A 25,379-nucleotide genomic window follows, 5' to 3' on the forward strand; every position below is an offset into this window, starting at 1 on the left:
TGGATTGGGGGAGGTGGAGGGGAGGGGTAGAGGAAGAGAGAGAAGCCTGAGGCAGACTCCCCACTGAGTGCGGAGTCAATTCTATCTTGATTAATTAATAAAAAGAAAGACTAATTAATTAATCAAGGGCTTGAAGCCTAGCATGATGTAAATATATTTTTTAAAGTATGGCTTGGGACACAACAATGAACAAAACAGACCAAGTCCTTTTTCTCATCAAACTGATACTCTAGTGGAAAAACCAACAATAAACGTGTCACGTGAAGTTGGGTGGTTAAGAATGCATCGCAGAAAAGTACAGCAGTAGAAGAGTACCAGTGAAGAGCAGCTCCCCTTGAATTAGAGTAGCCAGGGGTCCTCTTGGAGGTGAGATTCAAGGAGGAGCTGGAAGGACATGAGGGAAGGGACCCGTGCAGATTTGGGAAAGAGCGTCCCCAGCAGAGGGAATTGCAAGGGCAAATACCAGGAAGTAGGAACCTGCCCGGCATATTACAGGAAAAGCTGAGGAAGCGAGGGAGAGAAGAGCTTAGGGGTTCTAGAGGTGGCCAGTCCTTTAGGGCGTTGTAAGAGCTCTGGATTTTATTGTGAGTGAAACCGGAGCTATTAGAGGGTTTTGAGCAGGGCAGAGACATGGTCTGACTGACTCAAGTTTTAACAAAATCACCTTGGCACCCAGGCTGCTGTGTGGATGCACCAAAACCTGGGCACTGTTTCTGACATTTTATCTTCACTCCTGACATTGCTAAAGAGCTTTGCACGTATATTTCAGTGCTCTCTGGAGCATATCTGTTGGGGGACTCCTTGACAGTGCAGTTGTTGACTATGTGGCTTTGCCAGATTTTCTTCCCAAAAGCTTAATCTTTCTGATCTTCAGTTTCCTGGTAAATTAAAGGTTTCAGTAGTAATCTCCACTTCAGAGTACTTTGGGATCATCAAGCAAAATACTGGATTTGAGCTAGATATACACTAAGGAGCTGTGCATGTGGTAGTTACGAATTAATTGAATTGGCTAGGAAGTGGCCGTCTTGGAGGGCCTTTATGGCCAAGGTTCCCTGGTGTCTTGCCTTTTTTATTTCCCTATGGCTTCCTTGCTCAGTCTGATTTTGGCGATAAAAGATTTCCTCCCTTTGTTTACATGGTTTATTTTGCAGGGGACAAACAGCCTCTAGGATTGTTTTTCAGGAGTGAGCTGGGGGTGGGGAGTTGGGCTTAGGGTATTACTCCAGGGCCCTCTCTGGATGGTGGTGGATGTCCCCTTATTCTTTAATTAGTCATCTTCTGGAAGACTAAGAAGTGGAAAATTTTAAAGCGGTTGCCAAATTGTGACTCTAGGCTATAGCCGGAGGTTAAACATTTAGAAGCCCAGATTGCTGGCAACACTTTGTTCTCAGGAATTGGACCTCGCAAGCAGAACAAAGCAGCCCCCACAGGGGAGTGCTCTCAGGGCTTGTGAGGGGAAACTTTGCCGGGCCCCTTTGGAAGTGACTTGTGAATCGTAGAGGCCAGCTGTTAGTCCATCTTCGTTTACCTCCAGAGAGCTGATTTTCTATGGCAGCTCTGTCCAATAGAACTGTCTAAATAGGGGCGCCTGGGTGGCTCAATTGGTTAAGCAACTGCCTTCGGCTCAGGTCATGATCCTGGAGTCTCAGGATCGAGTCCCACATCGGGCTCCCTGCTCAGCAGGGAGTCTGCTTCTCCCTCTGACCCTCCCACCTCTCATGTGCTTTCTCTCTCTCTCTCTCTCTCATTCTCTCTCTCTCAAATAAATAAATAAAATCTTAAAAAAAAAAGAACTATCTAAATAGATGGAAATGGTCTCTGATCTATACTGTCCAGTACCGTGGCCACCAGAGCCATGTGGCCATTGAGGACTTGAAAGAGTGCAACTAAGGGACAGAGTTTTAAATTTTGTTTAATTTTAATTAAAATTTAAGGGGGTGCTAGGAGAAAAATAAATAAAATTTAAATAACCCCACATCTTTAGTGGTTCTGTATTGCACAGTGCAGCTCTAGGCTATTGCCCTTATGCCCAGCCTGACATTGAGCTCCCCGACTTGGCTCCAGGAATCCGTGGCCTTATTCTTTCCTCGCATCAGGTACCCCCAGGCCCAAGTCCATAAAGTCATTCTTGTTCTCTAACTTCTTTCACAGTTTCTAGAGGGGTCAACGCTTGTGTTGTACAAGAAACAAAGCATGCTGTCCCATTCTCCAGTTGCTTCCTATGTGCCTTTTTTCCACAGCTGGATTGAGATTTTCCTGGAGCTAGCCATGTCTTTTGTGTATCCCCTTTGTCCTCTCTCATATCGGTTGTGTCTGTTGATAATTACTGCCAATTGATTAACTGATACGCCCTTTTTAACTGATTTCTCCCATTTCCCAGGTGCCTTGAAGAAGAGTCTCACAGCAGATCAGGTCCAGGCCGATTTCATAACTCTTGGTAGGTCATTGCCAAGGTTGCTCAGGGTGACGGGCCTGGCGGCTCTTTATTATGTTAAAGTCTCTTTCTCTTCTCTTACAGGTCTTAGTGAGGAGAAAGCCACTTACTTTTCCGAAAAGGTATCATAATTCCGCTTAATCAAGGTTAATTAAGTTTGTTTGCTTTTATTTCATGAAAAGAAACAAATGAGAAATGTCGACTAAGGAAAAACCATCAATCATTCTGTGTCATTTCCCCAGCTTAATGGCTTTCATGCAAATGACATACATACATACAGTGTTTAAATGGCAGTATTTAGTGCATCTCTAATGTTTTGCATCTGATTTGACGGACTTTAATTGTCATGCAGTTTTTGTCCCAAACTGGGACTAAATCTTGGAATGAAAGAAAACACTTATATCGTCTTCTGCCCCTCTTTACTGCCCCTGTATCCCAGATCTGTACATATAGTCTGGGCCCTTGGTTCTGCAGTCTTCCCCTGGTCTGTATAAATACTAAGCATTGCTGTGTTGGGGGCAGAATGAAGAGGGGGCTTTTTCCCCATTGTTATGACTTTGGCTCTTTGGTTTTATTTCAGTGGAAACAGAGTGCTCCCACCCTTGCTCGATGGGCCATAGGACAGACTCTGATGATTAACCAGCTTATAGATATGGAGTGGAAATTTGGAGGTAACTAGTTAGAGCCAGTCCCAGATCATGTGGGGGATGTAGGGTGGGGTTGCAGAGGCTTTCAGATAGTTTCCATGGGGAGGACATGTCCTCGGTCCTCACGGACTGTTGGGGCCAGCAGCTGCTTCTCCATATTGGCGCTGGCATTTGGCAACTGTTTCCATCCATGGCTCTCAGTAAGTTGACTTCCTGAAGAGCACGTTTTGCTGTCCTCATACTCGTCCCTATACGGCTTCTGCTGGACAGCCTGCAAGATGGGGGTGTTCAGAGTAGGTCCATTGTCAACCCATCACTTACTACTTTTCTCTTTTGTGTCACAGTAACATCTGGGAGCAGTGAACTGGAGAAAGTGGGAAGTATTTTTTTACAAGTAAGTCTCCTGATCTGTGAAAATGGGTAGATTTTTGACTTGGTTAAAAATTATTAAATCGACATTGGATTTTTTTAAGTGGCTGTTCACTGGAGTGCCTTGTGTACTTCAGAGAAGTGTTGTCAGCCAAAAACGTGGTCACTAACACACCGACTCTCAGATTAATAGGATCCGGATATTTTTCTTAAAAGCTTGATTGTTCTGTAGTCATGAGAATTGTTAGAAGTTTTTGGTGATCGTGGATCCAGATTGTTCCTGTTTGACTCTCAAGTCAGAAGCTGGGTGCTTCGATGTTTTAGTGTTAAGGATTTCAAGAATTTCTTTGCCCTGTTGTCATCATTTTAATTTAAACTTTTATTTCCTTTGTGTTTTTTTAAATCAGTTAAAGTTGGTGGTTAAGAAAGGAAATCAAACTGAAAATTTGTACATAGGTGAGTCTGAATTCCTATTTGAGCCTTTTCACTTTTTCCATGTTCTCCTCGGTCAGTGGGCTTATGAAGCACCACAGATAATTTCTTCTAGAAAAAAAGTCATACCTGAGCTGTGGAGTAGCCATTCCACTGCCTCTCCTCATAAATAATAAGCCATCAGCAGGTTGGAGACCCCACAGTTGAAGAGCCTCTTTGAAAAAAAGGAAAGCGCAGGGAGAAGGGACGGCAAAGATTGAAGAGCAAGCAGCTCTTGCTGCAAAAGTCGTGCTGAACATCCTGAATAATGCCCTTTCATCTCTTTGTGCTGTGGAGTTATGCCATTTTTAAATTCTCTACTTTTGTATGGAGCCAAGAACCTTTCTGTGTTCAAGGCTCTCAGTTCTTTATTATGGTCAATTACCCATCAAGAGCTGCTTAGATGTACTAAGTCGAAAAAGAAAAAAAAAAATCTCTGGGTGGAAATTCATTTTCTTGGATGATTCTGTGGAGTTGGAAACATTTACCTGAAGCTGAATTTTCTCTCCCCAGAATTAACCTTGCCTCAGTTCTACAGCTTCCTGCACGAGATGGAGCGAGTCAGAACCAGCATGGAGTGTTTGAGCTGATTTCTGGCCCCTTCCCTGCCCCCTTCTCTTCCATGGGTGGCTGCTCTGAGAGGCACCTCACTCACAGGCCTGTGGGGTGCTGATAAGGGCCCTGCTTACTTCTTGGGAGCCCAGGTGCAAAGGTTTCTGGAAAACAACGGGATTAAGTACTTAAAGAGCCCTATACGATTACTCTGTGAATTCTTTGTTAAGAGAACCTCCAGCACCTATCTCCCAGGACACTTTTTAGGTATTCAGACAGGCTATTACTGCATCTCAAATTCAGGGGAGGAAGTAAATGGTTACCTCCCCATCAAAGTTCCAGAGTAAACAGATGGTGCCATCACTCAAGATGCACGCTGATCACCCTCCCCTCAAAAAAGCAAGGGCTTATTTATGGCTGACACATGTGGGGAGCCCCCAGCGATTTTGCTACACACTCTGCATTTGTGGTGGTGGTGGTGCATTGCTAATCAGTTTTTAATGGGGCACCTGTGTATAAATACTTGCTTGGTCTGCTCTGAAAAGAACTGAGGCCAACCTCTGTCCTCATTTCCGGTTGTGCCCTGTTGTGTTGTAATGAGGCTATTTTAGCTTGTTTTGGTTCAGGCTGACCTTCTCTGTTGGTTAGATGATGAATAAAAAAAAGGTTCTAAAGAAAAGGTCTGAATCCAGTTGTCTCTATGCATGGATGAAAGAGTCATCTGCCTTGCAGAGCGCTAGTGCTCTAATCTTCAACAGTTATTTTCCTGGTTTTGTTGACGGCCCTGAGTCTTCAGTGAAATTAGCTGTAGTCCAAAGGTGGAATTTGTAAGAGCAGTTCAGGGGAGACTCGGGTTAAAAACATCATGAAAAGCATGAGTGCTTCGTGTTCTGATGACTTTAGGCCCCCACCTAGCATGTGATTTCTCCTCAGGAATTTTTTAAAAATTTTGAATAGATAATACATGCCCATGGTTCAAAAGGTACATTGTAAAGTAATTCCTTCTCACCCCCATTCCCCAGTTACCTAGTTCCTTTCCCCAGGTAACCACCATTATAGTCTATGTTCTTCCAGACATATTTTTGCATTTGCAGGTGCATAGGCATGGAGTTTGATTTTCTTCCCACACAAGTGGTGGCATAGTGTACACACAGCATCCTGTGTCTTGCTTTTTTCCTACTTCACTTGGAAATCATTCCACATCTGAACAGAGAAAGGGAAAAACTAACAAAAAAACAGAGCAGCCTCATTCTTTGTAACAGATGCACCATGTTTCTTCAGATGGATGATTTTTTTTAACTGGTTTCCTACTGGTAGGTGTTTAGGTTGGTTCTATTCTTTTTCTCATATAAATGATGCTGCATTTGAATATTTTTGTATGTATGTCATTTTGCATGTGTGGAAGTATATTTATAAAGTAAATATATGGGTGTGGAATTGCTGGGTCAAAGAATATGTGCATTTATCAGAATATAAAAAGGAATAAAGCAAAAAGATCCTTCTACTTTACCTCCCATTTACTCGGTTTCCCTACTGCCCTCTTCGAACAGATAACCCCTGCTATTTGTTTCTTAAATATCCTTCCAGAGGGTTTTCCCCCCACATATAAGCAATAGGAATTTAAATTTTTACACTCTTTTTGGTGTTTACACAGATAATTATACACTGTATATACTATCCTTAATATATCTTGGAGAACTTTCCATATGAGTACATAAAAGTACATTCTTTCCTGTGGCTGTAGCATATTCACAGAACCATAGAGAGATTGATTGATTTTCAAGGATGGGCTCACATGATCGTGGAGACTTGGTAAATCAAAAATCTGCAGAATTAGGGCGCCTGGGTGGCTCAGTCGGTTAAGTGTCCAACTCTTGATTTCAGCTCAGGTCATGATTTCAGGGTCATGAGATCTAGCAGACTGCGCTCAACAGGGAATTGGCTTGAGGATTCTCTCCCTCTCCCTCTCTCTCAGCCCCTCCCCCTGCTCGCACACACGGGCGTGCATGCTTTTTCTTTCAAATCAATAAGTAAAATCTTAAAAACAAAACAAAACAAAACTGAAGGATAGGGGTGCCTGGCTGGCTCAGTCAAAAGAGCATGCAACTCTTGATCTCCAGGTCATGAGTTCAAGCCCCACATTGGGTGTAGAGATTACTAAAAAAAATAAACTTAAATTAATAAATAAATAAAATCTGCAGGAAAGGCTGTCAGGCTGGAGACCCAGGAAAGAGTTGGGTCCAAAGGCAGTCCACTAGAAGAATTTCTTCTTGCTCGGGGAGGTAGGGGAATCAGTCTTTGTTCTATTAAGATCTTCAACTAATTGGATGAGGCCCACCCACATTTATGGAGGGAATCTGTTTTATTCTGATATAAAGTTTCACCAATTTAAATTTTTTTTTTAAGATTTATTTTTTTTATTTGACAGAGAGAGAGATAGCGAGAGCAGGAACACAAGCAGGGGGAGTGGGAGAGGGAGAAGCAGGCTTCCCGCTGAGCAGGGAGCCCGATGTGGGGCTCGATCCCAGGACCCTGGGATCATGACCTGAGCCGAAGGCAGATGCATAACGACTGAGCCACCCAGGCGCCCCTAAATTTTTTTTTAAGATTTTTATTTGTCAGAGAGAGAGCCAGCACGAGCAGGGGCGAGAGAGGAGGGGCAGAGGGAGAGGGAGAAGCAGGCTCCCCACTGAGCATGGAGCCCAATGCCGGACTTGACCCCAGGACCCCAGGACCACGACCTGAGCCGAAGGCAGCCACTCAACTGACTGAGCCACCCAGGTGTCCCCACCAATTTAAATATTAGTCTCATTCCCCAAAATATCACTTTCACAGAAACATTCAGAATAATGTTTGACCAAATATTTGGGCATAGCAGGCCAGTCAGTTACACAACCTTAACTAACACAGTGCCCAACTGACTTACATAGAGATTGTTTCAATTTATGCAGGATTACCAAATTAATCTTACAAAGAGCAAATTGGTGCCTTTGGATAGTGTCCAAATGTATCTGTGAGGTTTCTGAGGGCCTCGTGCCCACCATGAAGCTCTAAGATAAAAAGAATTCACAATGTCAGAACAGGAAGACACCCAAAATGCAATCTAGTTACATCCACTCATATTATATATAGGGAAATGGAATCCTAGAGACAAACTGGGCTCTGGCCAGAGGTCAGTGCTACCCTGTGAGCCATGGGTATCCTGCTTTAGTTCAGAAGGGATATTCTGAGAGACCTGAAATGGATTCAGCCTGGCACGCCATCCAGTGCTGATCTCAGGATAATCCGTAAGAGTTGCACCCAGCTGGCCACTGGACAGAGTCTGACCAAGGAGCTCCTTGCCCTGCCCAATTGAGGCCTCCCTGCCCCGCCTGGATCACAACAGCGGCTTCCTGATGGTCCCACCCCAGTCTTCAGCCTCATAGCTTCTGCAATCTGATCTGTTTCCTGTGTGAGCCTTGTATGGGCAAGTCTCATGTCAGCAGACAGATCCAAACACTCATGACTCTGCATGGTATCCAGGGTAAAGCCCAAATCTCTCAGCACACCCAACCCCCACAGTCTGGCCCTGCTTATACCTTCTACCCCTCCATCTGCCTTGCATCTTGGCATGTATCCTATACAGGAGTGTCTGGTCCTACCAGACTGCTGATAGCTGCCAAGCCATGAGGCCATCTGCCTCTTCTCCCCTTGGGCCTACAGTGCTTGCCCATGCTTCGTGATGTAGCAGCCAGGGCACCTCTGAGGGCCTCCCCTGACATGTCCAGGCCATAATAAGGAGATATCTGGTCTTTGTTGATCCATCTGCAACAGAAGCCAGGCATGTAGGCTCAAGTCAGAATGCTTGGTTCCATCCCTAGCTCCTCGGCTTTCCAACGGTGTGACCTCAGGCAAGCTCCCGACTTCTCCGAACCTTCGTATCCTCCTTTGTGAAATGGGTATAGTTCTTGCCTCACAGGGCTATTGGGCAGATCACTGCCTGCTCAACTAACGGTGAGCTATTCATGATCAAATTATTATCATTATTTGTTTCCAGGATTCTCTTCCGCACCAGCCTGTGAGCTTCCCGATAAGACTTGTTTTTCAGCTCAGTAACCCTAACAGTCAGCTCCACTCCCCCGCACCCCCACCTGGTCACAGGTCCCGTCAGTTGAAATGAAATGAGCCTGTGTGTAGATCCTCCATGGCAGAACTGTTAATGAACCTACCTAGCTTTAGAAGAGTAAATCTGGGGAAGTTAGATTGTTGGTTAGTTTTAACAGAGATCGTAGATATAAGGCAGCCAGCCAGGCTGGGCCCCCATCTTCCAAGGGCCATCTTCGACCAGCCGCCGACCTCCTTGCTCCGTGATTCCAAGGACGCTCTTGGAGCGCCTCCTGTGGGCCAGAGCTCCGCTGGTTCCTATGGGAGTGGGGAGATAAGCTGTGTGCACAGGTAACTGACAGTTTTGTCTTTTCAGCACCTCTATTTCCATGCAAGTGGAGAGTATATCCTCACTCCCATTTGCTCTAATTCAGATTTCATTATGAACTCCAGGAACTCCTCCAGTTGCTTTGTTGTATTGGGATCTTGTCACAAAATCTATTGAAATCAGGGGCATTGATCAGGGCCTGTAGACTGTTAGGTAGGGACTTTGTGGCAATGCTGGGGGATTTGGGGCGCCTGGGTGGCTCAGTTGTTACGCGTCTGCCTTCGGCTCAGGTCATGATCCCAGGGTCCTGGGATCGAGCCCCGCATTGGGCTCCCTGCTCAGCGGGAAGTCTGCTTCTCCCTCTCTCACTCCCCCTGCTTGTGTTCCCTCTTTCACTGTGTCTCTCTCTGTCAAATAAATAAATAAAATCTTAAAAAAAAAAAATGCTGGGGGATTTGAGCAGGGTCTTCCTTACTGTGAGTACTTCATCTTTGCATCGATTCACTCTTGTTCCTATTCTGCTTAGAAATCTGCTGTCCATTAACCTAGTTTTTGGCTGCAGGTTATTCTTATTTTGTATTTTATTTGCTTTTGGAGCATAGTGTTCATTAAGATGGCAATGGTCAAGCCAAGAGAAGATCAACCAGAAATACCTGTATTTTTCCCTGGAGGAAAAAGGGCTGTCCTGGTTGGAGTGGGGAAAACATTCACTGTTTGGTTCTGACACAGTTTCTTTTTACTCTGGTGATTTAAAAAAGAAAACAAAAACAAAAACAAGCTGGTGGTGACAAGGAAAATCCCCAAACAGTCCCAAGTGGTCAGCTGCTCCTCAGTGGGACCAGCTGCCTCACACATGAGCATTTGCTGGAGTGTGTAGAAATGGCCTTCCCAAAAGGCAGATAACCCAACAACAGATATCTTCCTGAAGCATATTTGGTCTTTTCTGGATTGCATTTTTTTTGCATTTGTTATATTTCACAAAGGTATTTCAGAATTTCTGTGAAAAGCATTATAGGTAATGTCTGATGGATGATACCTTGTATTTGGATGACACTATAGGTGTGTGTGTGTGTGTGTGTTTTGAGGGGAGTCAAGTTTATTAAGACATAACTTACATGCAGTAAAACTCACTATTTTGGGGGCACCAGGGTGGCTCAATCCTCCCACTTGTGCTCTTACTCTCACACTCTCTCAAATAAACAAAATCTTAAAAAACTCACTCTTTATAAGTGTGCAGCTGAATGAATTTTGATAAATGTATATAGTCATGTAACCATTACCACAGTCAAGGTATAGAATATTTCCATCACCCCAAAAAGTTCCCCCATGTTCTTTATAGGCAGTCCGTTCCCCTTACCCCTAGTTCAGGCAATCACTGACCTGATTGCTGACTTCATGTTTTGCCTTTTCCAGAATGTAAATAGAATCATTCAGTATGAACCCTTTTGTGCCCTGCTTCTTCCACTTAGCGTAATGTTTTTCAGGTTCGTCTACGTTACTGACACATCAGGAGTTTTTTCCTTTTTACACCTGGCTTGTATTTCAGGGTATGGATACATCCAGGTGTTTTATTTTTGTCCATTTACTGCTGACCAATGGAATGTGTTGTTTCCCGCATTGATGATTATGAATCAAGAATAGTAGGATAGTTTCCAGCATTCATTCCTTCACAGGCATCATCTCATCTGAAGCTCAAGACACCCTCAGAGTTGGGAGTTGTTACACCAGGTCTGAGAAGAAGGATACACCAAGGGTTACACTTGCATGGGGTCACAGGGCGACATTTGGAGCCTTGGTCATCTAACTCCCAACTAGAAAGGGTTTTTGTTTGTTTAAGAGATAATCCACATTCCCTAAAATTCCATAAAATTGGAAAGGTTTTAACAGAACTTAAACTAGGAAGTATTACACAAGCTAACCCCCACTGAAACATCTCCAATAATATTTTCTTTTAAAGATTTTATTTATTTATTTGAGAGTGAGAGAGCATATGCCGGGGGCGGGGCGGGGTGGGGTGGGGGAAAGGGAGGAGCAGACTCCCCGCTGAGCAGGGAGTCCAATGTGGGATGTGATCCCAGGACCCTAGGATCATGACCCAAGCTGAAGGCAGACGCTTAACTGACTGAGCCACCCAGGCACTCCAATAATATTTTATTTCTTATTCTGTTTTAAAGTAGGAAGAATCTGGGGTGCCTGGGTGGCTCAGTCGTTAAGCGTCTGCCTTCAGCTTGGGTCATGATCCCAGGGTCCTGGGATCGAGCCCCACATCGGGCTCCCTGTTCCGCGGGAGGCCTGCTTCTCCCCTCTCCACACCCCCTGCTTGTGTTCCCTCTCTCGCTGTGTCTCTCTCAGATAAATAAATAAAATCTTAAAAAAAAAAAGAAAAAGTAGGAAGAATCTTTAAACATTTTTCCAAATTGGGCTTTACTTGAACCATGGGTGATCCTATGATGACCAAAAGGTAATAGTCTAAAAATAAACTAAAATTTATAATAGCAACTAATTGAGAACAACTTAGAATTAGGCAATAGGGGATCAGTTATATACATTATGGTATAGGTATAGAATGGGATAGCATACAGCCACTGATGTTGACACTGAAGAAGACAGTATTATCTAAGGGATCATGGTCATGATGTATAGGCAAAAAAATCAGGTTGCAAAACAGATCAAAGTGAACCTACTCTTGGAAAAAATGTTTACATAGAATTACAGGTTTTTAATTTTTTCTTTTGCTTATTTTTTTTTTAAGATTTTATTTATTTATTTGACAGAGAGAACGAAAGAGCACAAGCAGGGGGAGCAGCAGAGGGAGAGGAAGAAGCAGGCCCCCTTCCGAGCAGGGAGTCTGATGTGGGACTCGATCCCAGGACCCTGGGATCAGGACCTGAGCCGAAGGCAGATGCTTAACCATCTGAGCCACCCAGGCGCCCGCTTATTTGTAGTTTCTAAATTTTTCAATATGAACGTAAATTAGTGTGCTCTATTTGTAGAGATAATACATGAAAGGTGCATAATCATATGTTCAAACAGAACTGAAAATGGTGAAAATTCAAAACAACCGTCTTCCCTGCCCCCCGGATTGCAAAGAACACCTATTATTTTTGTAAAAAATATTTCAACCCAAACAATTGAACTTCCTTCATACCAACTACCTGAATTAATGCTGGATACTTTGTCCCTAACAAGGCTATGATGATTCCCCAGGGCTGGTCTGGACCCATAACCTAGGAGTCTTCCATTCTTCTAGCTGGTAGTCCCACTTCTCTTCCATGGCCCCTCTGGAACCAGCTCCTTACCATTTCTTTTCATTGTCACTCCCCTAGATCCAACCCTGAACATTTTTTTTTTTCTTTTTAAGATTTTATTTATTTATTTTAGAGAGCATGAGCATGAGTGGGGGAGGGAGAGGGACAAGCAGACTCCGGGCTGAGTGTGAAGCCCAACGTGGGGCTCCATCTTACGACCCTGAGATCATGACCTGAGCCAAAACCAAGAGTTGACACATAACTGACTGAACCACCCAGGTGCCCCCAAACCTGAACATCTTGACAGTACATTTGACTCAGAAAAGCTTTAGCGTAACACTCCTGTTATAAAATCAAGAAGGAAAGGAGGGAAAGAAAAAAAAAAGCGGGGAGGGAGGGTAAAGACAGAAAGAGAAGCTTTAGTGCTTTGCCTCCCAGAGCTTGCATGGCCTTTAATGCTTCCTGATGATGTGGTAGAATGAGTTTGAGCTTTGGAGTCAGACTAGGGTTCAAATCTGCCTCCTTTTTTTTTTTTTTTTTTAAGATTTTATTTCTTTATTTGAGAGAGAGCAAGAGAGATCACAGAGGGAAAGGAAGAGGGAGAAGCAGGTTTGCCACTGAGCAGGGAGCCTGATGTGGGGCTTGATCCCAGGACCCTGGGATCATGACCTGGGCTGAAGGCAGACGCTTAACCAACTGAGCCATTGACACTGGGTAGCTACACCCCTCCCCTAAAATTTTCATCCCAGGACAGAGGGACTGGCTAGACCAGTGGTTCTCAAAGTGTGGTCCCTAGACCAATAGCATCAGCATTACCTGGGAACTTGCTAGAAATACAGTCTTAGACCCTGCTCTAAGGGCCACTGGGTGGCTCAGTCGGTTAAGCATCTGCCGATGGCTCAGGTCATGATCCTGGGGTCCTGGGATCGAGTCCTACATTGGGCTCCCTGCTCCATGGGAGTCTGCTTCTCCCTCTGCTCCTTCCCCAACTCATGTCCTCTCTCTCAAATAATTAAATAAAATCTTAAAAAAAGAAAAAAAAAGACCCTGCTCTAGACCTACTGAGTCAGGAATTCTGGGGTGGGACCTAGTGATCTGTGTTTTAACAAGCCCTCGGGGTGTGATTGTGATATATGCTCCAATTTGAGAACCACTGGATTACATACACCATCCCCTGCCTTTGAGAGACCCCTGAATACATCTTTAATAAACACAGAAGATGACCAGCCCAACAGGGACCCTGCCAACAACGGGGACCCTGCCAACAGTCTACCTCTGACAGAGATGCTTCTGGATCATGGGTTGTGGAGCCTTGAAATTTAGGGACAGCCCTTAAAACACCTTGCTTGGCTTCTTCCAGGAATATCTTATAACTCAGTCACCCTTGAATTTAGTGAAGAGTTTCATCTATTGGATTAGGGGGTTCTTCAATTTTTTTTTCATCCTGCTGTATGAAACAGGGCAGATTTGAGACTTGTGGAGTGCTTTGTCTGGATGTCAGAGGGAGGGGGAGGCAGATTCTTCCCTTTATACTCTACTGTGTGCAGTTCAATCAATGGTTCTTTTAGCTGCTTGCTGTGTATATGGCAGCCCCAATTTCAATATTCTGCCCCCTTGTCCCTTTGGGGGCCCTTAAAGCTTGTGAGATCTTTTCCGTAGGTTTTTGGTTTGGAAGTAATGGTCCCTGTAACTGTGTACAAGGCATGGCGCTGGGATGGCAGGGGCACAGTGAATTAGGAGGCCTGGCCTCTCATCTTCGAGGAACTTGAAGTTCGAGAAACCCAGGCAACACACAGGAAGTCGTAAATCCATGTGGACAGGCTGCGCATGGTGGACAAGGGGGAGCACTGGCCCCGGAGGAGAGGCGCTGGGTGGTTGGGGAGGCCCCCTTGCAGACACAGGAGCTGTTGCTTGGTCCTGACAGGCCCAAGGAGGGGGAGTGCCAGGGCCACACTTTCCCTTCTCCTGGCCATGGCCAGTGTGTTGAGGGAGATCAAGAAGCTGCCTCTGGCCTCTTCTGAGAGACCGTTTACCTACTGTTGACTAAATAAAGGCTTACAGAGGCTTATGGGATAAGGCGGCTTTCACATCAAAGGGCTCTTACAAAACAGCTTGGTGATGAGTTAAGTACAAATGAATCAGAAACAGATGGACTCAATTTCCTAGAAAATACCCCTGGGCTTCAACAAGAAGAGGAAAAGTGCTCAGCCAAAGGCATTGTGGGTTTTTGCTGATCCTAAAATATGCTCAACGATTTTGCTGGAAACAGAGCCAAGATGTTGGGACTCTGTTGGGCTCCAAGTCATTGGAAAGTCCAGGCTGGGATCCTGCCAGCCCATCAGCTGATTCCTGGCAGCCCCCACCAGCTCTTCCCAGTGGCCTGCAAGAGGACCCTGTCGACTGGGTCCTACTCTGGGTTTGCGAGGGCTGGACAGAGCTCCAGTGAGACCTTCCTCTTTCCTGCCTCAGTTCCAACCGTAAAATGTAGGAGTTCATTTAGGTGATCTCTAAAGGCCTTTTCAGCATGGGTGTTCCATGAGTAATAATAACAATAATAATTGCTCACATTTACTAAGTGATTCTTTATGCCAGGCACTGCCTTAAGTGCTTTATATACGTTGGCTTGTTTTACAGCTTTTTTGTTTTGTTTTACAGCTTTTAAACAACCCTGACTTAGAGCTATAATGATCTCCATTGTACAGATGAGGAGACTGAGGTTCAGAGAGGTTAAATAGCTTGCCCAACGGCCCATGGCTGGTACAACAGTGTCTGGATTTTTTTTTTTTAATTTTATTTATTTGACAGAGACACAGCGAGAGAGGGAACACAAGCAGGGGGAGTGGGAGAGGGAGGAGCAGGCTTCCCGCCGAGCAGGGAGCCCGATGAGGGGCTCGATCCCAGGACCCTGAGATCATGACCTGAGCCGAAGGCAGACGCTTAACGACTGAGCCACCCAGGCAGCCCAACAGTGTCTGGATTTTAACCAAGTGATAAAGTAATTTATAATTCCTAGCCTGTCAATTTATAGGTTTCCATTCTTGTGGCAACCTTCTAGTTTTTGGGTTGGTACAGAATAGTCTCTTCTCTGAATGCCCTGCCTGAGGCTGTCTGTTCTCTAAGACCTGGCCAAAGTAGCCTGAAACCACATCTTGCCCCTGCTTACCCTCTGCTCCCCTAGACCCCTACGTGCCTGGGTTGGATGTGGGGAATGCTCAGCTTTGCTTTTAGGGACAGTGACCCCAGGGCAGTGTCACAGATGCCCACTGGAGGAAGCATGTGGGGCACACCCTAAGCCCGGAAGGGGCGTGTCTGACTTAGACTGGGGAGAGGCACCAGCAGGAGCCAGGCAGGCCAGCAAGGTGGGGTGATGGTACTGCTGGGGGCAACAGTGTTGCCTTCGTAGGGAGGTGAGAAGGGGCCTGACCCTCACAACTAGACACGGTTTAAGATGACAGAGACCCAGGGTTAATGTTGGGCTGGGAAGATAGTAAGGGGTCAGATCCTACCAGGCCAGCCTTGGGACTTGGTCCTAAAGGGAGTCAGGCCAGGTGTTACGCAGGAGAGTGACAGGAGCATCTGTGCCCTGCCTCTGGTCTTGCCCTTCTCCTAGCTCATGTGGGAGTGAAGGCCTCAGGGCAGGGGATGGGTCCAGCACAGCCCATAGTAAGTATTCAGTGTTCCCAGGAGTGCTGGGCACAGCAGTTGGGTGACCTTGACCCTGAACATCCACCTCCCACAAATGACCCAGGTCCTCTGACTTGGGTCAGCTGGAATAATCTAGAAAACAAGCATCTAGGCCTTGGTTCTTAATGCCGGCGGCACCACAGATACTCGAGGAATGTTTGAAAATGCCAATGGCAGGTCCCCAGCCCTTGAGTCAGGATCTCTGGCAGCGGTACTTTCAGAAGCTCCTCAGGTAGTTCCAGTGCATGGCCGGGGTTTGGAAACACTGCGAGCCTTCGGTGTGCATCAGAATCCCCCTGGGCGTTTGCTTTGCCCCAGCCCAGACTTGTGAAACTAGCGTGGGATGGGATGGGGAGGGATTGGGGCATTGCATTTTTTTTTTAAAGATTTTATTTATTTATTTGAGAGAGAGAGATCACGAGCAGCAGGGAGGGTCAGAGGGAGAAGCAGACTCCCCGCTGAGCAGGGAGCCCAATGCAGGACTCCATCCCAGGACCCTGGGGATCATGACCTGAGCCAAAGGCAGATACTTAACCAACTGAGCCACCCAGGCGCCAGGGGCATCTGCATTTTTTAACAGGCTCCTGGGGTGATTCTCAAGTACGAACAATGCTCAGAACCCTCGATCCTATCGTTTGGATGTATTTGCTTTGGCTTCTAACGTAGGTCTGTGTCCTAGTGGCTTAGAGGTTGATCAGAAGGGTGAACCAGACACAGCTCAAAACCCTTCTCATGAAGCTGTGGGTGTTTGATGACTGACTCTTGGGGCCACAGAGAATAGCATAACAGCAGTTTGTGGAGTGTCTTACAGAATGCTCTAACATACCATCATCCACAGGGCCCTGCTGTCCAGGGCGCCTGCCTGAGCGGGTGGGGCAGAGTAGCCCTGTACCTGGGCTCCAAACTCCTGGCTCCACCCCCACCCTCCAGTGCTCTTTTGAGCCTCTCTCTCTCATGAATGTCAAATAAGAACGGGGCTGGGGGTGGGGGTGGGGAGGGGGGTGGTGCCTGGCTGGCTCAGTTGGAAGAGTATGTGACTCTTGATCTCGGGGTTGTAAGTTCGAGTCCCATGTTGGGTATAAAGAGTACTTAAATAAATAAACTAAAAAAAAAAAAAAAATCAAGGTTAAAAAGAGGTAAGAACAGTGAATGAAATGGACATGTTCATTTGATTGGTCAACTTGGCGACACGGTGAGAGATTAGAGGGACTCAAGTGCCAGCCTGAGGGCTTCTGTTATTCACACAACAAATATTTACCAAGGGTCTGCTTTACATCAGGCATGGGGACACCATGGTGAGCAAAACCAACCTCCAGGCTTACTCTACTTGTGGAAACAAACAGTAGATAGGTAAAGAAGTACATAATCGTAAAATGGGTTAGGAACTATTTTCATTCGAGGATAGGGAATAATGTGTGTGTTGGGGGGGGCTTCTTATGGTGGTCAGGGAAGGTCTCTTTGAGGAGGTGACAAGGGATCTAGTCCTGGAGGATGTTAGGAAGCCTGGCAAGTAACCTATGGTAGACAGAAGGGTGGTCTATGCAAAGGCCCTGGCATGGTTGATGTGTTTGAGAAATGAGGAGGCCAGGGTGGCTGGAGAAGGAGAGCAAGAGGGAGTGTAATGAGGGCAGAGGTTAGCAGGGCCCAGGCACACAGGGCTGTGATAAGGAATTCAATTCTTCAGGAGAGCAACCTGCGTTTTATGTCCCAGGTAAGAGTACATCAGGGTTTGAGTGATGGGAAGAAAGAAGAACAACATGGAATATCATCTCCTTTTGAGGGACATGGGCCTAACGTCTGAGCGCACGTGTGACCTGGAGCAAGTCCCCACTGTGGACCTGTTTTCCCTTGTGGGAGGATTGGCTCACTGGGAGCCTCTAGCTATCCATACATAAACTGAAGATAAAGAAGTGTCCACCACTGGCATGGCCGTGACCGTGAAAATCTTTTGGAAGCCATGGCGCTGACGTTTGTTCATAATTGAGTGAAGTTGTTGCTGTTCTTGACTCCGCTGTTGTCCCCAGGGCAAGCGACCAGTAAATACTGATTTACCAAGGCTGAGCTGGCCTTATTTCATGTTGGTCTCATTCGTCTTTATCCCAGGAGGGAAGTGTAAAGTGGGTGGGAGAGAGGCAGGAGGGAGGAGGCTGGAGGCAATGTCGTTGTGCTGTGTAGCTGGCTCGGGGACAGTGGTTGGGGTGAGGCCAGGAGCTGGGCGCTGGGAAGGTGTCATTTTTTATGAATGATTTCCTGACAGGTAGAGAGGCTGACTCAGCTGGCAGCCTCCCGCAGGCTGGTGTGTGGGGCCTGCTTTTCCGGAGCCCAGTACTAATCTGCTTGGGCAGCTGGCTCCAGGGAAGGAAGGGCCCTCCCGCTCGGTGGGGAGGGCAACTGTGCATCTTTGGCGGTTTTCTACCCCGGAGCTTTTCTTAGCTTGTCCACTGCAGGCCCTGGGGGAAGCAGCGGGACCCACCAGGCCCCTCTCCTCCTCCTCCTCCTTTCTTTTCCTTCCCCCGCTCCTCCCCATCGTGCTCCTCCTCAGAGGCCTGCTGTCAGCAGCTTTCAGCAGCTTTCAGCTCCAGTGCCCGCCTCACTCCCTTGCAGCTCTCAGCAGCCTTGTGTCCGCAGGCGGTGGGGCTTGGGCGGGGGGGGGGGGGGGGGGGGGGGGGGCGTTGAGGGAGGGGGACGGGGAGAGGACGGCTGCTCCCTAAGAGCCCCTCTGCCCAGCAGGCCTCTACAGCCAGGAGGTTCTTGGGGGGAAAGGAGAGAGGGGGCTGAGCTCTCAGGAAGCCAAGGAGACAGAGTGAGGAGGGATTCTGCCTTCACCATCCATGCTCTGGCCCTTGGGAGCTTTCTCCCCAGAGAATTCTCAGACAGGCTCTGTCATCTCCCCGAGGTCAGAGAAACCATTCCAGAGAGAAGCCCTGTGCTTGTGGCCAGCATGGGAGGATTTCCAAGCCTGCCTCAGAGACTGGGCAGTTGTGTGTCTCTGAGCTTGGGAAAGTGAGGGAGATAGGGAAGGGAATCTGTGGAATGTCTGACCACCTACTAGGTACCAGGAAGGACTGCCAGGGGCCCAGGTGGAACATTCCATCCTGTGGACACCTTATTTCATCAACTTCTTACTACAACATTAAGAAGCAGTTACTACTTTCCCCATTTTACAGATGAGGAAACAGGCTCAGAGAGGGGAATTCATTTGCCCAAAGACACACAGTAATTGAGTAGGGGAGTGAGGCTTCAAACCCGTCTGCCTAGCACTAAAGCCATTCCTTACACTTCACTCCCTCTGGGAGGGAAAGCCTGTGAAGAGGGTGAATTTGGAGGAAGAGCCCCTCTTACTGGGTGCCACAGAGGATGGAATGGGGGAGTCTGGGGTTTGTATCTAACTTGCTGTGTGAACTTGGGCAAACTATGCCCTTCTTCTGCGCCTCCGTTACCCCATCTCTACCAGAAAGGGTTTAAACTAGGTGCTGTTGAGATCCCTGCTAGTGCCAATGTTTTCCTTTTGAAATCATCCTGTCAAGGCTCAGAGCTTTGCAGAGGGCTGGACACTAGCTACCAGAGTCCCTTTCTGTGGGTCTTCCGCTCTTCCTCCAAGGCTTGTTCAGCTCAGGAAAGGAAAGGCACTGCTTAGGTACGTGGAAGCTGAGCTCTAACCACCTCCTTTGCCTGAAAGGTCTGCATGACCTTGGGCAAGTCACTGAGCTCAGGCCTCAGAGAACGGGGTCCATGACCCAAATCTGGCCTCCGTCCTAAAGGCTCAGGGGAGCTAAGGATGCCAAATGCTCTGGGACACTGGAAGGAGGAGCCCCCGGTTCCTCCCTCTCAGGTGTTGATTAGATTGGGCCTGCTGTAATTATCAACATTTGGAAGCAATTTGCAGCCGGCTGCAGGCAATGGAGGTGGAGGGGAGGGGGCAGCCTCTGGAGGGCTTAGAAAATCTAGTTGCTGAGGAGCATCTGGGTCAAGGTCTTCTCCTCCCAGGCGTGTCTGCAGGCTGAGTCAGGCCTGCCCCCTCCTCCTGGTCTTGGTGGCACACCCCTGTAAAGAGGCTCCGCCTTGCTAGCTGAGAGGGGCCGGAAGTAGCAAGGGTGGCTAATGATGCAAACAAAATGGAACAAGCTGGCAAGTTTAAACATGTGCGGCTCCTGGAAGCCCCTGTCAGTGGGGCTGTACTTCGGGGGAACATCTCTGGAACCAGCGTGCCAGCTTCCTCCTTCCAGACCTGCCCTTGCTGCCTGGGCCCCCATGGGCAAGTTGCTCCCTTCTGCGTGCCTCAATTTCCCCATCTCTAAAATGGAAGCTATTCCAGGGCGCCTGGCTGGCTCAGTCAGTGGAGCATGTGACTCTTGATCTCAGGGTCATGAGTTCAAGCCCCACCTTGGGCATAGAGCTTACTTTAAAAAATAATAATAATAAGATGGGAGGAATCCCTACTCTGGGGCTGTTGGAGGCGTATGCGAAGCCAGGTGTGCGTGCTTGGCACCCACAGTGAGCCAGTCCGCGACAGCCATCACTGCTGAAGGTGGCTGTGCTTGTTGGTGTAACACCCCTCGCATTACACTGGACACTGTCCCTGGATGGAGGCGACCCCCCAGCACCTTGATGGGACCTCCATCTGAGCAGCTGCACTGTACTTGCTTTATATATGTGTCTGCCAACTAGACCGTGAGCTCCTGTAATCCTAGCGCCTGGTACCCCACAGCCGACACCCATTATTGTTGGATGGAAGTCTCTGCAGGGGGAGGAGGGAGGCAGGGCTCTTCCCCCCCCCCCACCCCCCGCTTCTGAGCCTCAGAGTACGACTCTCTGCTTCCCCTCACTTCACTGAGTTCCTCTTGGGAGTGTGGGCCTGATGTGCGCTCATTTCAGAAACCCCTGGCACCAGGAGAAGCAGAGTGCCGCCCAGACTGCTTTGGGAAGGAGCCCGGCAACAGATCATGCACTTCCTCTTCCATTCGCACCTGCCACATCCTGAGCTGGTGGTTTCTGTCCCTCTGTGGGAGCTGATAAACGGGCCTGCGGGGGTGCCTGGAGCTGCTCCGCCCCACCACCCAGCGTCCTAGAAGGCCCCAGACCTAGGAGGTGCTTGGTATGTGGTTGCTGGATCCATGTTCCTGGGTGGGGTTTTCTTCCTCAGGCACCAACTGATACGGTAGATAGAGCATATAAGTAATATCCTTGAAATTGGAAACCCCGGGTGGACACATGACCCACATCAGGTGATTCAGAACTGTTTGAACAAAGGGTTGGGTGGGTTGCGCATCTAAATAGCTTCAGGTCCATGTGCAACTCACCTGGCTCTGTGCCTTGGTTTCCCTCTCCGTCAGGCTGTCTGTCCCGCATGATCCAGCCCCTGCTTCTCCTCTTGCTTCCGGTCCTGCGGGCCTCTCCACCACTCCCTCTGGGGCTCTTCTGTCCAGTGGCCTCCTCCTCATTAGGCAGCCCTCAGCTCAAGTGTCCTCTCCCCCAGGAGGCCTCCGCATCTTCTCATTCCCCATGGCTCTTTGTGCCACTTGACATCAGGTGCAACAATGCGTTTATGTGTTGCACCTTTCACTGTCTCTCTCTCCCCTGCCCAGGATTAGGTGCTGGATACATATTTGATGAATGAATGAATGAATGAGCAGGTGTGCTGGATCCCATGGGGCCTTGTTCAGTACACCAAATACTGCTCCTGGAGGGTGGAAAGTCTGGAAGGATTTTTTTTGTCAAAAGGCCTTCCCGTCACGCCTCTGTGAGGGGTGAGGAGAGAGGGAGGCAGGAGACCAGAATAGAGGCTGTCACCACCTCTTTCCTCTCTGCCTCCCTCCCCTCCAGGTCTCACCCCTCCAAAATGGAGTGTTTTCAGCTCTGAGCCCAGTTCCTCATGAACTGTCATTATAAACAGCCTAGAGGCCAGGAACAAGTAAGATTCTTTATTATTCCTTTTTCCTCCTTAGAAGTCTAGCATAGTGAAACACTGCTGAATGGGGGGAGGGAAGAACACGGCATGCAGACTTGGGGTCCTCAAGACTGCGGGCCAGGGCCCAGAGGGGGGCGCCGCCAGAGCCCAAGAATCTTGATGCCCAATGCAGCCGAAAAAGCGAATATAGCGAATGTCCTCCTGTGGGAGCAGTCTGGCCCAAACTGGAGGGGAAGGTCCTGCAGGAAGCACACGGAGCCTTCGCAGTGGGGGAGAGGGAGGGGTGGGAGGAAAACCCAGGGGGTCCCTAGAAACTCGGAGTATCTTGTAGGAGATTGGGTCCTGTGAGGAGGCATCCCTACTCCTGTCACTGGTGGGGATGGGACTGATTCCCAGCGCAAATAGCAGGCCCCACTGTCAGCTAGCTCATCTCTGATCCCGGGCACCGGGGCTCTGCAGGGGGCCGGGTCTGCAGCAGAGGGTGCAGGGGTGGGAAGGAAACTGTTGGCTGGTGATTTTATCCCGGTGCTTCTGAGGGAGGCGAGGAATCCTTGCCTGGACTCCTTGGGGTAGAGACACAGTGATGTGTGCAGTTAGGGGTGGCGTGATGGGAACTGTGGCCCACCGGGAGGGCCCCCCACCCGAGGCAGGCAGAAAATGCACAGACACTCTCCCCATCAGGGAGAAGGATAGAAGACAAGTTCACACAGGACTGGAAGGAAAGACTGCATTTACAGACATGGAAACAGGCGAAAATGCAGGGAGCAGGGGAGGCAGTAGGAGAGGTTTGAGGGTTGAGGATGCACCTGGAGTCTGAGGTCAAGGCTTTATTTAGGCAACAATGGGCCCCCAGGTTCTCTCCTCTCGGCCATTGTGCAGGGCCCCGGTTTCCCCACCTGTCCCTAGAAATCAGATGTATAGCATCCGTTTGTCACGAAATCCATGAAAGACCTCGTGCAAGTCAAGTTCCAAATTCTTATGAAGTGAATTCTAACCGAGGAGTTTTTGGTTTTGTTTTGTTTTTAAGTAAGCTCTATGCCCAACATGGGGCTTGAACTCACAACCCTGAGATCAAGAGTCACGTGCTCTACAAACTGAGCCAGCCAGGCGTCCCCTAACCGAGGAGTTTTGAGAGACTGAGACCTGGACAGAAATCATCCCAGCAGAACAATATAAGGATAGAAGAGAGAATTGCTTTCTCTTTGTTTGTTTGTTTGTTTGTTTGTGGTAAGGGGCATTGTGAGGAAGGACAAAGAGGATGCCAAACATGTAGATAATGTCAGTAACAAAAGCTTCGAGGCTAAGATGAAGCGAGGCTGGCCTGACTTTTGAGAAGGTCTGGGTGTTATCATGTGTGTTTGTCACTGAAGTCCCGGCGCTGTGGGCTAATCTGACGGAGCCCCTGACCCAGAGGTGCCTCCTGGTGGTTGGTTCTAAAAATACTCCGTGTTTTCTGGCTTGCTCTTTCTCCCTTATTATAACAACATACTGTACTTTTTTCCTGAGTATCAAATAAATAAACCCACATACATTTTTTCTGTAGGATAAATTCCTAGAAGCACAAGGGCAGGATTGGTGGACATGGGCATTTTAGATGTAGGCAAGTTACATCTAAGCCTTTTTCCAAAAAAAGTTGGCACTGCACCAGTTTGCACTCCCTTTTTGGTGTATTTAAACATAAATGAGACTGGGTAGATCACTGCCCCGAAGTGTCCTGTCCATAAAATGAAAAGGCTGGATTTTTTTTTTTAAAGATTTTATTTATTTATTTGACAGAGAGACACAGCGAGAGAGGGAACACAAGCAGGGGGAGTGGGAGAGGGAGAAGCAGGCTTCCCACCGAGCAGGGAGCCCGATGTGGGGCTCGATCCCAGGACCCCGGGATCACGACCCAAGCCGAAGGCAGACGCCCAACGACTGAGCCACCCAGCCGCCCCTGAAAAGGCTGGATTTAAAAAAAAAGTGTAAAGGAACCAGTCTTCTTTGGGCAGCATGGCTCCTGCTCGACACTCAAGAGGTGGGCGTGTTAGACCCATCTACAGCTGAGCAGGCAAGGGCTGGCCAGGCAGTGACCTGCCCAAGGTCACACAGCTAGTGGGTCTCAGCTGCCTTTGCTTCCCAAACCTGTCTGATCTGCAAACCCTTTGCCCCCCCATGCCCTCCCTCCCCAGATGATTCATTCATTCCACCAACAAACAGCCCTAGTGACTAAGGTGACCAGGCTCTTTGCTTCCTGTTGGAGGTGCCACAGTGAGCAAAATCAGATGCATCCCTGCAAATTTGAAAAATCTCACAAAGAAATGTATAATTGTAAATGGAGCCAAATGGCTAGGGCAAGAGGCATAGATGTGCGCAGGGTGAGGAGGGGAGCCTGCAGTTGGCCCAGCACATCCTCTGTCTTTATCTTAAGAGCACAAGGTGACCCTGAGGGGGTTTTAAGCTGGGGTGGGTGACTGAGGGAAAGAGTGAGCAGAAAGATCAGTGTGTTTTTGAAGTGGCTGTCTGAGTCTCCCTGGCCCTCCCATGTCGCCTGGAGCCCCACCTGGGCCTCTGGGACCTGTTGTGGCCAGGGCGCCCCCGGTGTGGGGGCACATGGCCGTTGAGCCCATCTCCGGCAGCTAGGTCTGAAGGCCCGGCCACTTCCGCCCTTTGCTCTCCCTGTGGTTGGCTGGTGGGGCTGAGGCATCTCGGGCCGGTGTGGAGGGGAGCAGGAGGGGCAGACGGACTGTCCCAGGAGGGGCTGGCAGGCCTCCCACCTCCTACTTCACACTCTTCCTGCCCTTTGTCCTAGCTGTGGGTCCAGTCAGGAGGGCCTCTTTCCAGGGCTTCTTCCCACCCCTCCCCACTTCCCTTACCCACTTCCCTCCCCACCTTCCTCCCAGGCTGTGAGGTGGGACCCCTCACTACAGAGGGGTGTTGGGGCAGCCGACTTCTTTTATGGACACTCCCTTTCCGCTCCCTTGTCCTTGCTGCCTTCCACTCTTCCCCTCCTCAGGTCCTCTCGTGGTCTCCCAGGCCTGACGCCTTTTCACCTCCCAATGTCAGTCAGAATCCATTTCCCACCAGCAGTATTTACAGGCTCCTCCCCGGTGCCGGTTCTGGGTAGATGAGGGGTACAGAGAATGGGACGCGCCCTCCCCTCTGGAGCTTACAGCCCAGTGAGCAGACAGCAGAGCCAGGCCTGCGTGAACAAAAGAAGCAGCTTTCTGCAACTGTGTGTGCAGAGTGCTGTGGGCTTGGGAGAAAACAGGGAGGGAGGGGTAGTGGTCAGACTCCCTGGCTTCCTCCCCCGGATTTCCAAATAGAAGGCCTCGTGTGATGAGAAATTGTTGATGGGGCGGTATGAGGAGAAAGAGAGCAAGAGATCAAGACACACACACACACACACACACACACACACACACACACACACACATTATGGTTATTTAAAAGCTATTTAATTTGAAGGACTATTCTTTATTCTGAGATGATGACCTTCCTATTCTTTTGTGTTTTAATGTCCTTTCCAGGAGGTACTTTGTTGTTTACTTGTTTTTTTTTATTGTGGTAAAAAGCATATAGCATGAGCTCTGCCCTCTTGGCACATTTTTAATTCTGTGGTACAGTATTGCTGACTAAATGCACGATGTTGTACAGCAGATCCCTAATACTCATC

General features: G+C 48.3%; 1 protein-coding gene across 7 annotated transcripts in view; it reads left to right on the forward strand.

Moving 5' to 3' along the window:
* Positions 1 to 25,379, forward strand: part of COMMD7 (COMM domain containing 7) — a 71,836-nt gene that overhangs the window by 14,684 nt on the left and 31,773 nt on the right. For 2 of the 7 annotated variants that reach the window (XM_036093275.2, XM_036093274.2), the window contains exons 4-9: positions 2,381 to 2,437; positions 2,519 to 2,556; positions 3,015 to 3,105; positions 3,426 to 3,475; positions 3,858 to 3,906; positions 4,435 to 5,152. In XM_036093275.2, coding sequence (XP_035949168.1) covers positions 2,381 to 2,437; positions 2,519 to 2,556; positions 3,015 to 3,105; positions 3,426 to 3,475; positions 3,858 to 3,906; positions 4,435 to 4,511 — 362 coding nt within the window. In that variant the 3' untranslated portion in view covers positions 4,512 to 5,152. Of the gene's footprint in view, positions 1 to 2,380; positions 2,438 to 2,518; positions 2,557 to 3,014; positions 3,106 to 3,425; positions 3,476 to 3,857; positions 3,907 to 4,434; positions 5,153 to 5,567; positions 5,976 to 17,527; positions 17,851 to 25,379 lie in introns of those variants that run through there. The other 5 variants (XM_078057050.1, XM_078057049.1, XM_078057047.1 and 2 more) reach the window with 4 other exon arrangements.

Source organism: Halichoerus grypus, chromosome 10, assembly GCF_964656455.1.
Source record: "Halichoerus grypus chromosome 10, mHalGry1.hap1.1, whole genome shotgun sequence".
Lineage (NCBI taxonomy): Eukaryota > Metazoa > Chordata > Mammalia > Carnivora > Phocidae > Halichoerus > Halichoerus grypus.